This window comes from Sander vitreus, chromosome 8, assembly GCF_031162955.1.
Source record: "Sander vitreus isolate 19-12246 chromosome 8, sanVit1, whole genome shotgun sequence".
NCBI classification, from domain to species: Eukaryota; Metazoa; Chordata; class Actinopteri; order Perciformes; family Percidae; genus Sander; species Sander vitreus.
The window spans coordinates 35,841,000-35,854,728 of NC_135862.1; the positions used below are offsets into that span (position 1 = coordinate 35,841,000).

The 13,729-nt window shown below is 42.0% G+C and overlaps 1 protein-coding gene across 4 annotated transcripts in view; it reads left to right on the forward strand.

Annotated features, from left to right (window-relative positions):
• wwp2 (WW domain containing E3 ubiquitin protein ligase 2) overlaps nt 1-13,729 on the forward strand; it is a 60,854-nt gene that overhangs the window by 36,817 nt on the left and 10,308 nt on the right. For 3 of the 4 annotated variants that reach the window (XM_078258002.1, XM_078258000.1, XM_078258003.1), the window contains 6 exons: nt 3,631-3,685; nt 5,562-5,643; nt 7,169-7,297; nt 8,696-8,774; nt 10,578-10,649; nt 11,103-11,191. In XM_078258002.1, coding sequence (XP_078114128.1) covers nt 3,631-3,685; nt 5,562-5,643; nt 7,169-7,297; nt 8,696-8,774; nt 10,578-10,649; nt 11,103-11,191 — 506 coding nt within the window. The remainder of the gene's footprint in view (nt 1-3,630; nt 3,686-5,561; nt 5,644-7,168; nt 7,298-8,695; nt 8,775-10,577; nt 10,650-11,102; nt 11,192-13,729) is intronic. The other variant, XM_078258004.1, reaches the window with a different exon arrangement.

Below are 13,729 nucleotides of genomic sequence, written 5' to 3' on the forward strand. Positions count from 1 at the left end.
AATACGCACATTTGTATTTACGGGCATTTAAGCTGCATTCTGGCATTTTCCAAACAACACCAATAGGCCAAAGAGTGCTTATATGTTTACGTGTTACTGTTGAGCTGATTAAGAGACTGACACTGTGGGTCCCAACTCAGACAAAATAGACACATCTTTTTAGCCTATAATTGTTTACATTGAAAGTATGCCCAATTAGGTTTTAGCAGTTCCTGTTTGCTATGTACCCATGGCTATGACACCTATCACTGGATTACTTTGAAAACTTAAAAACCTGATCGTTGTCAGGCAAGTTCTGGAGTTATAAGGAGTATCTGGAGTTATGGACGTTAATTTGCAGTGGACATTGGCGATAATGCTGTCCTCTGGAAATCACACTAAATCTAACAAAACAGTATGTGTATTGTGTGAGTGTTCAGGTTTGACTGACTTATGATTTAAAGAAGGCATAAGAATTGCCATAGTATCAAAAACTGAGGAGGACACACTGTTGGATGCTGTCCTCCTCTCAATGCCTAATGAATCTATCTCTTTCTCTCCCTGACCCTGTCTTTCTGCTTCAGCAGCACTGGTGGAAGCCTGAAAATATTGTAAACAAATTAATAACATAACTAATTCCACTGGTGGGACTGTTGAGCTCTGTTTCAGACCGATACCTCCAGTTCAGGCTGCTCCTCATCCTCAACACAATCATTTTTCAGTCGCGGAAAATACTTTTCAATACTCCTCTGGATTGAAGCAGAACATTCAGTGTAAGAGTAAAAAAATTAGATAACATTATTTATAATAAGTTTATTGGATTCACAGCTGCTACATATAGTGTTTTGATCTCGACAACCCAACTGCATTTTACCGCAAACTTGCGACTAGTTAACTTTCTAAAGCAGGCGCCATCGCTTGTTTGCTAAGAGTCGGGTCGGGACTCAACATTAACACACTGACAACATTGTATTCAGAATATAAAATATTTTTATAGCACTTTTTAATGTGTGATTGTGTAAAGGTGTTCACGAGATACCAACTTTTCGTGAACTTGTGAATTTCACCATCTTTTCTCCTTTTGATGGAGACAGACGCTGTGTGCACGGAGGGGAGGGGCTGCGTGCGTGTGTGTGTGTGTGTGTGTGTGGCCTATGTGAGAGAGACGACGGAGTGCAGGGAAAGGAAATGCAGCTGAATAAATACGCTGTTTTAAATAGCGTTAAAAAAAATAATAACGAAACGCAATATGGCGGCCGGTGTTGATTGTGTGGCGCACCGCCACAAATTACTCTATATGTGGGAAACAGTTATTTACATCAAACCTGCGTGGCTAAATCAGTGTGAAACACACATACTATCCTTGTGTATCTCCTCTCTGCAGACATCTTTGCAACAGCAATGTGACTAAAGTTTTTACAGTTGTATAAATTCATAGTTTTAGTCTTACTAATAGGTTTGAAGTCACATCAGTGGTAAAAGTGTTCCAACATGTTAAAAGCCACTCGCTGAAATTTTCACCTGGCGTGGTGGTGCCTGGCCTTGAAAACGGGCCTTTATGGCGTATTCCTTCCAGATCCATAACACTCAGCCATTATTTCACACATTTCTGCCAACATGCTGCTTTTCCCTCTCTTATGCTCCCTGCCTTGTTTTCTCAGTCTCTCTTTCTTTTCCTCCCTCCAGCCTCACTCTGTCTGGAAGCTGCTGAGGAGCTGAATGGTCAGAGCCAGGATGAAGTCATGATGTCTTTATATCATTATATTCTCCTTTTACCTTTTTTAGTCACAGAAAACCCATAAGGGTGGGGCGCCGGGGCATAGATTGGCTGTTGATGGGAGTGACACACACACACACACACATACACACACACACACACACCCTTTAACCCTGTTATGTGCATGTTCTCGCTCCTCCATCAGGCCCCGTCCTTTCCATCCCGACTCCCTCAAAGTTTCCATGACAGAGCCCCTTTAAATGGGCACAGTCACATTTCTTTTTGGGAAAATGCTGCGTAAAGTGACGTTGACATTTGGTGGATAATACTTTGTGGCTTCTCAGGAAATAATCATTACTTTTGTGGTGCAACATGTCTCAGTGAAAAAAAACTTTAAAGGTCCACTAGCTTTCATTTGGAATTTTTTTTTGTTTTTTTCACCTCAGTGTTTAATAAAGCACAACAATCACTACCTGTGCTGCCAAATCCAGCCATTGAATAGACGGGGAAGCCACTAAAGAAGCCACTTAAACTAACGCTTTGATGAATAATAGATTTTTTTTGTCCATATTGAGGGTTGTTGGGTTTCTTACAATCACCAAATAGACCTTGCAGTGTACCCACCTTTTTATTTACAGCACCACAACAACACTAACCAGCGTAACATGTTGTCTTTAGACAGGCCTGTGCTCTGCCTGTTGGTACAGTTAATGCTTTTGCAGTTGTCAGCGACACACCTAAACCAGCCTGTTTGATAAACATCTTTTAGCATGAAAACCCATCAGCAGCCACTAAGTCCTGACAAGCATCTTTTCAGCTACTTTTCCACTCAAGCTAATATATTCATGTGAGTTTGTGTGCGTGTGTATTCCAACATAAGAACGTACACATTGACTGACTGTTTGACACAGACAAACTTTCCACACCGTAGCTCGTACACACACACACACACACACACACACACACACACACTTTTTTCCAGTGTGTGTGTGTGTGTATGGCTGTGTGAGTGCAGGCTGAGTAAACCCCACAGTGGTTTCCAGGCCCAGGGTGAATAAAGGTGCCTTTTGTCAGGCCTGGGGTGGGTTGGAGCGGCCGGTGAGGAGGAGGCGGGGGGTGTCCAGTCTGGAGCAAGCATGAATGTTCTCTCAGTTCCCTCAGACATCGCACCTCCCTGCCTACTTTCACAGCAGCACTTGAAGAGAGCAGGAGAAAAGAGGAGGAGGAGGAGGAGGACCTCAGGGTGGGGTAGGGAGGGGTGCCAGGGTGGAGAAGGAGGAGGAGGAGGTGGGGTGTATTTGAGGAGGTGAGCGGGAAGCCGGGGGGTGGGGCTTGCGTCCAGCCAGTGAGCTCATTGGAACAGCGTTGTTGTTTTATCCTCCTACCGAGCGTGTAGTTTTTGGAAGGCATACGAGCCGACGGCCGGCCAGCTCCCTCAGTTGCCCCTTACTGCTGCAGCAGAGAGGAGCCACCCCCACCCCTTACCATCCACACATACACACACACACACACACACACACACACACACACACACACACACATACATACATACATACATACATACATACATACACACACAGCCAGCCTGACTTACCCACAGGTATCATCCCTTCGTGAGATAGTTTGGAACAGCTTTACTGAGTGAGTTTAACTGCCGTTTTTTTAATGTCTTATTTTTTCTTACTCCTCTGAACTCTCATTGGTTTTCCCTTCTTTCTGTATTTTTGGGTTGTAGTTTTTTTCCAACCTTTTCCTCATCCGGTGGTGAGAACCTCGAGTGGACAGACAGAAGAATTTCACACTGTGATGTACAACGAGGACGAACACTGAGCGAAAGCAGAAAAAAAGCCATGCAGAATGGTGGAAGAAGCGAGGACTGAGACAGAAAGGTGTCCTAACCGGATTTGTTTTGTCTCTCTCTGTTTCTCCCTCAGCCGTCCGGTGCTCCGGTGGAAAATGATCCTCTGGGCGGGCTGCCTCCTGGATGGGGTAAGTTTGCCTATCACACTCCTTGTACATACACTCCAGACAAAGTTACTGAAGGGTGCTGAAGTGCTGTAAAGGGTCTTGAGGTTTGGCTTCTGTTTGATTTTGGTCAGTCTGATAGTCCTATGAACCTGCTGGAAGTGTCTGGGGTTGAAGTCAGTCCGATCAGTCAGGATCGGATTCTTAACTCTGAGCTGTGTTCAATCAAAACCTGAAATCCTCGCCAGTTTTGTGCAGGTATTTTTGACCACTCTTGCCAGTAGTCAACAGAGAGAAGAGAGAGAAGCAATGCAATTTGTCAAGATCTGAACAGGGGGCTCTTGATTTAGTTTTTCAAAGTGTGCTCTTCATTTCTGCAGACAGCTGAGAGGGATTGAGGTTTGGGTGAAATGTTGCAAAATGTTTGCAGCACGGCAGCATTTTTCTCTTTTCTAGCCTTTATTCAACATCAGAAACAATGCTGGTTTCTGTGGTTTTTATTATTTGCTTGAGCGTCTACCTTGTAGTCCCCAGTGACCAGATCAGTTGTTAATTGATTGATTTATGTCCCAGCTCCTGATTTTGATATTCATTCCGTGGTTGAAAATCTGGATAAAATGTCTCTTGGTTTCGTTTCCTTTTTAAATACTCTACTCATGTTATACCAATTCATCACTGTACGCACTGCCTTTACTCCTAAGTCCACAAATTACAGAGGCCCCATTATTGATGGGACTCTTCATTATCCAACGTTTTCCCAAATGAGTAATGTAATCAGATCCATGCAGAATTATGTCACACACATTCATTCATAAAGGAATGCTGCTGGCAGCTCGCACCAACATTTTCCCAGACTTCATCACACGGCCATGTTCACTCCAAAAAACCCTCACTCCCTGCCCATGATGCCTTTTCAACATGTTGCGGTACCTCAAGACGAAAACCTCAATTATATCACTGGCTCAGATTCGCTTCTCAGGCGCGCTCTTTTTTCATCTGCGGTCACTTCCTTCGTTTTTTTTCTTTTCTTTCTTTCTAAAGGCTCAGATTCAAAAAGAGAAAGATAGGAGAAAAGGGGGGAAAGATGGAGGAGAAGCAAAAGATACAGTGGCAAATTAAAGAAACTAGAACAGGGGGGTGGAGGGTTCAAACTGGATAGTAAAGTGGGAGTGGAGTGAGTCAAGGAGAAAGCTAGTAAAAGTTGCAATGTGAGCACTCCTGTTTCTGGGCCCTCCACACACTCCTGTTAATGAGAAAAAGATGTCAGAGCGATGGAGGGTGGAGGATGGGGCACTAGCTACTCTCTCATGAGACCTGCACACACACACACACACACACACACACACACACACACACACACACACACACATAAAATGTTATTCTGTTCTTAAGTTGCTTCCAATGAAGTGGCTCAACTATTTTTTATCTTCTTTTTTTGAATTAATCCTTGACTCCATGTTTAATAATTGCTCCCAACAACATGGTCACTTTGACTTTCCAACACCTCCACCACGACCTTACTGCTATACACTCGCATATGCACTTGCACTTACACACACACACATATATACACACACACACACACACACACACACACACACACACACACACACATATATACACACACACACATACACACTTAGGTTTACCCCGGTGAGGTATTCGAATCAAGCCTTAGTGAAATATCACACACACTCGCTGGTTTTCTATCATGGCAGTGAGATATTTTTTTCTCTTCGTCCCAAAAGAGCGAGTGAGTCCAGTTGTTGCTGTCAGAGACACTCCGGTGATCCCTCTGATCTCTGTCTATTTATTGTGGAGTTTCTCCTCCCACTTTAAACATCACAAATCCCATTTAAACTTGTTTTATTCAGCCGTTGTGTTCTGTTTGTGTCCACAGAGAAGCGTCAGGACAATGGCAGAATTTACTTTGTCAACCACAACACACGAACAACACAGTGGGACGATCCTCGGACCCAAGGGTGAGACTATAAACTCGAAAAAGTACTCCTATGTGTGTGTTGGTGTGTGTGCATGTGTTTGCCTGCTTGTTAGATGGTATGTCGCTTTGGGTGTTTGCTCGTACTGGAGAAGATTTAATTATTATACAGAGTTTAGTATGGCGGCAGAGGGAGTCATCTACATTATATGTGCATGTTTCTCACTGATTAGGGCTGTCCTGGAATATTATGGAATTCAAAGGAAGTTAGTTTGTGGAAATTAGTCAGCTTACAGGAACCTCAAAGAATTAATTTAACAAATTGACTGTTGAGAGCTGAAAAACAGCATCAGTAAAAGAAAATGAATTTCCTTTTTTGGGCTTTAGGCTGATATCCTGTGATCTATCTGCCGTTTATTTGATCATTGTTTTTGGCATCACTCTCAATTTCTTTGACATTTAAACACTTCCTGAGCTGAATTGTTTTCCTCTCACCTCACTCATTCTAATTGAACCTCTTGGTGGGATGAAGTCAATTTCACACATTGCAGATTTTAATCTTCAGTCCTTTTCTGTGTTCGGGCTCTTAAACGTGCAGGGCATCTTCTTCTCTGTATGACATCATAAGAGCGAGTTAGAGATGTGGTTACTAGCTGAGTATGTGCCTCTCATCTGCTAACATTACATTCAGGTCACAGAGCTAAGGATAGCAACCTTTGACAAACCCAGAAGGTTGTCATACCACACGTATTGCTGTTCTGAAGGTATTTCCAGAATCTCCAAAAACTTTTCTTCCCGCCTAAATGAGAAAAAAAAGAGATTTCTCTACTTGCTATAAATGAGATATGTCCTTGCCTAATTTAAACAGCGTGAACCAAAATGTAAACGTCCTGTTATCAGTTATAGTTTACTATATTGATGTTTATGTTTAGGATAATAACACCTGAACACCCCACAAAATTAGCACGCACATTATGTCACTACTGGCTACCTCGATAGAAAACACAACGTCAAACGGGTTAAAAATCGTACTCAGTGTGCAGCAGACTGAATATTTTTTCGTCCAGATGATTGGAAGAGTTTTTGAGGTTTTTGGAAATACCTCCACAACAGCGGTAAGTGTCGTTAAATGAGCTTCTGGGTTTCTCAAAGATGTTAACGGTATTTATTTTGTGGTTAGCTCTGTGATTCAAATGTACTACATGAGAGGCACAATCTGCGGCTCGGGTGGAACGAGGAATTCTAGGCCATATTCAAAAATATTACTCTGAGTCACTAGTCTTAATAATAATATGATAACAGTTCATGTCGGCTTCTCCTGCTGTGGGCCCCACTAATGAAGGCTCTCTAGATTTTATTCTCCAGTAGTTGGAAGCAGTCTGAATAAGTCAAACCTGTCTTTACGGATCCTCAGAGGAGATCAACTCCACCTGAGCACAGCTGTGAAGTTTTGTTTCAGCGTCCAGGGCTTTAGATCCACAGGTTGGCGGGGGGAGGTGTGTTAGTTTCATCCCCAGTACGGGGCCCCTCCAGCTGGGACCGTGCTCACTGCCCTCTCCCTGTTGCAGGATGATCAAGGAGCACCCCCTGCCCCCGGGCTGGGAGATGAAGTACACCGCCGAGGGAGTCCGATATTTTGTGGACCACAACTCGCGCACCACCACCTTTAAAGACCCCCGACCCGGGTTTGAGTCAGGGTAAATATTCTCTCAGCCCTTCCTCCCAAACCTGCTTTAATAAAAAAAATCTAACAGGCCACAGTTCATGGGAAAAAAACTAAGTCAACCTCTTTTTTGTAATTATTGCACAATGATTTTTGCCTAGGTCTGACATAACTGCATTGCAAATATCAATTTCAACAATCCCCCTCGTTTTGTGAAAACTTAAAAGTTCATGAAAAAGGCCAAAAACTGAATCTTAATCTAAACTACATCATCTTTTTACTTTTAATCTGCATCTTTTTTTGAGCCCATGTTTTTATCCATTGCCATTTCTATTTTTAAATAGCCTCACAGATATTTTAACAAGAAGTCATATTTTATCACAGCAACGTGGTCATGCTAGCACACACACACACACACACACACACACACACACACACACACACACACACACCCCTCTTCCCCTCAGCCTGTGGATGTTTGCCTTGCCTTGAAGCAGTCTCAAATCTCACCACAAAAGTCAGGAGAATGTGCAGATGTGCTACAACAGATCCACTGCAGACTGCACTGGCATGTGTGTTGGTGTGTGTGTTTGTGTGCGTGCCATTCTGTGTTTATGTTTGGCATACAAGTGTGTATTAGCTTTTGCTGTGTGTGTGTGCGTACATCTGCAAGCTGCTTTTCATGCTGATATTTGAACGTATTTTTAGGCCGGTGGTTATGGAGGGCTTCTGAAACAGTCTTCACTTTTTTTTTTTTTACACTGGATCCTGCAGGAGTGTGTGTCCGTGGCCAGCGCTCTGCCGCTGCGATCTCCATTTCCTAACCCAAACTGAGATGTGCTCGGCAAGCACAAACCCGACGTATTAGAGGCCTTCTTCTTCTTCTTCTTCTTCTTCTTCTTCTTCTTCTTCTTCTTCTTCTCCTCTCTCTCTCTCCTCCAATCCTCTCATTATCTTTCTAACTCTCTCTTTCTTTCTGTCTGTGTCTCAGCCTCTCCGGCGCTGACAAGGCACATATCTAGCATGTGTGTGCAGTGGGTTGGTGGAGCTTATACTAACACAGCTGCCCGCCCAGACTCACCTCTGTCTTTGAGACCCAGACACACCAAGTCGTTATTTAGAACAGAATGGCTGGTGTGAATTTAATATTTACGTTGAGTCTCTGGCCTGCAACATGGAACATGAGGGCTCCTCATAGGAGACCGTCATGTTTCTGTTGATCAGCAGATGACAAGTAAAGAGCTGAAAACATAAAAGGCCGTCAGTTTGTTTGTTTTGGAGTATTACCCCTAGAATTATGAAATTCTCCAGTTGCTTAAAACTTGTAAAGTTGTCTAAGTTTTTCTCTCTCTCTGTGTGTGTGTGTGTGTGTGTGTGTGTGTGTGTGTGTGTGTGTGTGTGTGTGTGTGTGTGTGTGTGTGTGTGTGTGTAGGTCACGGCAGGGCGGCTCACCCGGTGCTTACGACCGCAGCTTCAGGTGGAAGTACCACCAGTTCCGGTTCCTGTGCCACGTAAGTGTTAACTGTCTGGAACCAAGATAAAACTCTCCCTGTCCTCACACCTTGATCTGTATGTTGGCGTGTAATAATAATAAATAATATTGATAATTTATTGATCACCAGTGGGGAAATTACAATTGTTTCACTCTTGTTAGAACACATTACACACATGCTCAGGTCCTATACAAGCACAAATGGAGAGATGTCAGAGTGAGGGGGCTGCGACTGCTGGACAGGCACCCCGAGCAGTTGGGGGTTCGTTGTCTTGCTCAAGGACACCTTGGCAGTGCCCAGTAGGTGAACTGGCACCAGCGACCCTCCGGTTTCCAACCCAACTCTGCCACCCATATTACTAGAGTTTGGATCTGTTCAACTTATGAAACAACATATTTTCACACTAACCTGTTGTGGTATCTAGTTATGCAGAAAGTTATGTCTGCATTTGTCCAGATTTTGTTATATCTATCTCCTAAGATTTTTGCCTCCACGCCAATAAAGTGGAAGTGAATGGAATTTTACGTGTTGTGCTCACAGAACATTTAAGAAAGAATTACAGCAGTGTCTCAATGCTCTGAGTGCCATACACAAAACTCCATGCACCTCCATTGTAATTGGGGTGCAGGCAGACATTTCAGAGGCTGATATCTCTTTGAATGAGTAAATAAAAGTAAGTCTACCTGGCTAGATACCACTACAGGGACTGCTGACTAAAAGCCAGAGTCTGTACTGATTATATCGTGTAACACAAGTACTCAACCATCTTCAGCTTAGAACGGGTGATCTTCAGAATCCAAACTGAATTAGGGTTAGAGTTGGAGGTGAGATAAGAGAGTTGTAGTTACCAGCAGCTGTTAAACGGCTTTTCAGAAAGCAGTGTTTTCCCTCGGTTTGTGGGAGACTTAGGTGCATGTATTTGGCGGGGGGGTTGAGGCGTCCTTCCTCAAGAAAATGTGACGCTTTTCTATTTTAAAAAATATGCAATTTGACAAATCTTTTTGGACCATTCCCATATCTGTGTCTAAAACATGGGAAAAGCTAGAGCAGATAATAAATAAATAACAATCCAAAAGCTTAATGACAAAACTTGTTAGAGAAGTCCACTGGGGACAATCATAAGATCTGAGTATTTCTGAGTATCTCAGTGTCATTTAGTTTTGATGCTCACGTTGATTTTACATTTAGTGGGCTTAGCTGCTGTCAACAACGGCTTGGGTGCTGCAGTCTTGTAATGGTGGTGAGAAGGTCTTACTGCCTCAAAACTGTTTAACCCTTGTGTTGACCCGTAAGTTTGTTATATCAGAAATATGGGTTTCTCTAAACTAAAATGCCCCAAAATACCACGGATAAATGGATGTTCCATGCAACGTTCTTTGCAGGTAAAATGAATGATTCCTTTCCATTGAATTTTGGGGTGTTTTATTAAATTTTATAGCATTTGAAAAAAAAAAAAAAAAGTTTTAAACATTTTCCAAACACCATCCTGACTAAACTTTGACATAAACCCGATCTTAACTATTCGACAAAATAATTCATAATTTCTGCTTTCTTTACTCAAAAGTTAGGTATAATGTCATATAAATTAGGTTTATTGGTCATGAATTAAAAAAAATGTTGAAGAAAAAAAAAAATAATAGTGTCAAAACCATCGGAAAAAAGTGCAAAAAAAAAGTTAATTTTCACCATTCACATTTTGACCCGGAAGGACAAGTTAATGGTCGACAGGAGGAAAACGCAAGGGTTAACAGTTTATTTTTCCACATATGGAGTTATTTTGTAACAATGATGAATTTCATTTTTGATTTTGTCTCTGTCTAGTCCAATGCCTTGCCCAGCCATGTAAAGATCTCGGTGTCCAGACAGACACTGTTTGAGGACTCGTTTCAGCAGGTCAGACACCAACCAAACACACTTCTCTTCTACATTCTCTACTACAAAGGCCATATGCATACTGTATAACAATTATATGTTAGAAAAAGTACTGATGATTAGACAAAAACATGTGATTAGTTAACTCCGTTATCTGAACTTTGACCAGGCATATTTCCATTTTTCATCTGTATGTAATTCCAAAGTTGCTCCAAAGTGTTCCATAGATTTTTATCAGCCTGTTTGGACTGGATCTGCAAACCGGGCTTAGATATATGCATACATCTCATGACACATTACAGTTACAACATATAGGAAGAATATACACAACATTCATTTCAGACTTCACACAATAAAAGAATGATAACATTTAAAAATGTACTTCGCAGTCAGGAAAATGTTCTACCAATCTCAAATGTTATCTCTTAAAAATCTTTGTATGTTTATGAATAATATGTTATGGTTTGTCGTCAGATCATGAATGTGAAGCCATACGACCTTCGCCGCAGACTCTACATCATAATGAGAGGAGAGGAGGGGCTGGACTACGGCGGCATCGCCAGGTGAGAGCAACAACAAAACAAGCGCACCCGTCTTCTTCTTCCTCACATTCTCTCATTTAGTGTGTGCTACTACAGGTAACTTAACCCATAGGTTTTTGATGTCGGTGATGGTGATGGTGTGTTTTTCCTTTTCCTGCTACTTCTTGAAGCTCTGCACAGCTTCCTCCTCCACTGGAACCAGCTTCTAAGTTGGTGTTAACTGCCGTTCCTGGCAGGATTGAAACTATTTTAAAAGATCCTAAAGAGGCAACGGTCATTACAGGGTTCTTGACTTGCTTTTGCTCATTTATCAACAGCAAAGTAACTGTAAATGAGCCAGAGTTAGCTCAGCAGGCTAATTTTCATCTGTTGTAACTGGCCAGTTTTAAAATGGCACCTTAAAAAAATAAAATACAATCAAATGACTTAATACAGTCAGTATGAAAAAGCACAGACCAACATTGCTCAACAAGTAACAAACGCAACACATCAGACAGCAAGCAACAAAACAAGACAAATCTGCAGGCGGGAAGCAAAAGTCAACAGGCAGTCAGCAGTCTAATGTGCACATATCTGATTATCAATAAGCCAGTTCTTCAGCTGACCAGTAAAAGAACAATCAGTATTTACTTCTCTTAACTGCATTGGCAACATATTAGTCTTTAGATGCTGTTACAGAGAACGCTGACTGACCAAAAACACTTCTTCGAGTGGGAATGATACAGTCCCTTCTTTCTGGCTTTCAAATAGAGATGTTTGATACCGATACCAGTATCAGAAATACCTCCGATACTGCCTAAAATGCTGGTATCGGTATCGGCAAGTACTCAAGTTTATGCACCAATGCGAAACCACGTAATCTAGACCCAAAGAACATCTACTTCAAAGTGGTGTATTTATGTTCTTTTTCCGTCAAACTAGATAATAAAAGAAAGTTCCGCGGCGTTCATTGTTTGTGTTTGTTCATGTTTCACTACAAGTTTCACCTTAGCCTGGCCATACAACAAAGATAGCAATTATATCACATCCATACAGGGCTAGTAGTACACAGCTGTTAAAACATAATAAAATATATGACACACTGGTATCGGATCGGTACTCGGTATCTGCCGATACGCAAGTTCAGGAATTGGAAAGCGAAAAATAGTATTGAACCATCTCTACTTTCAAAACGTTCCATTCTCTGTAAATCCTTACTGTTACATAACTTGTTTTCTCTCCGAGGGTAGATTGGTGTAGGAGAGATTTGTGTGTGTGTGACAATGAAACTGTCTCTGGTGGCCAGCAAACCAAACAACACCTCCTACCCTCTTGCAACATCTCTGTCCTCTTTCCTTACCCCCTCCCTCCCTCCATCCACCCATCACATGTATCCATCCCCCCCCCCCCCCCCCGTGTCTGCTGTGTTCCAGGTCTTCCTCTCTGTATATGTTGTTTATTTTTCTGTTGGCGGTGTTCTCATTTTGTTTCTGTTTGATTTTGCATTGTGTCTCTGTCTCCGGTGTCACGGCAGTGGTTTTACCCTATGGTAGGTGACATTATGCTGTTCTACCACAGGGTAGAACCACGGACGGGATGTTGTGAGGTGTCTGCGTCCGTCCGTCCGTCCGTCAGTCCATATCCCCTCCCATAAACCCAGAGGGGGAGGGCAGGGGCCTTGGGAGCGCTAGGTTCTGGTGCTGCTGCAGCTGGTGGTGGTGCTAGTGGGCCCTCATTCTCTCTAACATGCATCCTTCCACAGTCTCTTTGTGTCTATTTGATTCTGTCCTGTTGTATTCATCCCTCATATTATATGTTTTTGGTCTCCATGTAATTTATGTGTCACATTTTGATTGTAAGATGTGTGGAAATGTGTTAATGTGCTGTATACAAGGTTCAAAATTAGCTTTTTTTTGTCCACCAGCCAAATATCTAATGAATGTTTTTTTTGGCTGGTAAGTAAAGCAAATCTACCAGCCACTATTTTACCAGCATTTGGCCAGTGGATGCTGCTAATTTTGGACCCTGACTGTATATTGTAATTGATATCACTATCCAGAGTAGGTTGATAAAAATTCTTATTTTTGACAGCTGGTCTGCACAAGATCACCATAATTCTACATTTTGCTTATTCCCGTCTTTTTCTGAGAGTTAGATGTAAAGTTATTACCACTATCTGTCCTGGCTCCGGCCCACCAGGCCCGCTAAAGCTCACTAATTAACACGTTATATCTGGTATGTTTAATCGGAACAAAAACCAAAGCAAAACGACAATGTAACATTTTTCCTGGCAGTATGGCCATCATTGATCTAAAATATTCATTTAATGAGAATCTGTAGACTTCAGGATTTATTCAGAATTTAATTTGAGGATTTACATTTTTTTTAATTGTATTTGAAGTAACGTCAAAACTGGATTCATTAAATGTGATAGTATTAAATGAAATCAAACTAAGCAAATTAAATTGTACTCCGTTTTTCCTCAGAGCTCAGTGTTAAAGCAACACTAGAGAACTTTTCCTGCTTTGGTCTGAATGGGTGAATTGTCCCATTATGTCTCACTGGAAGTACAGATCAGCT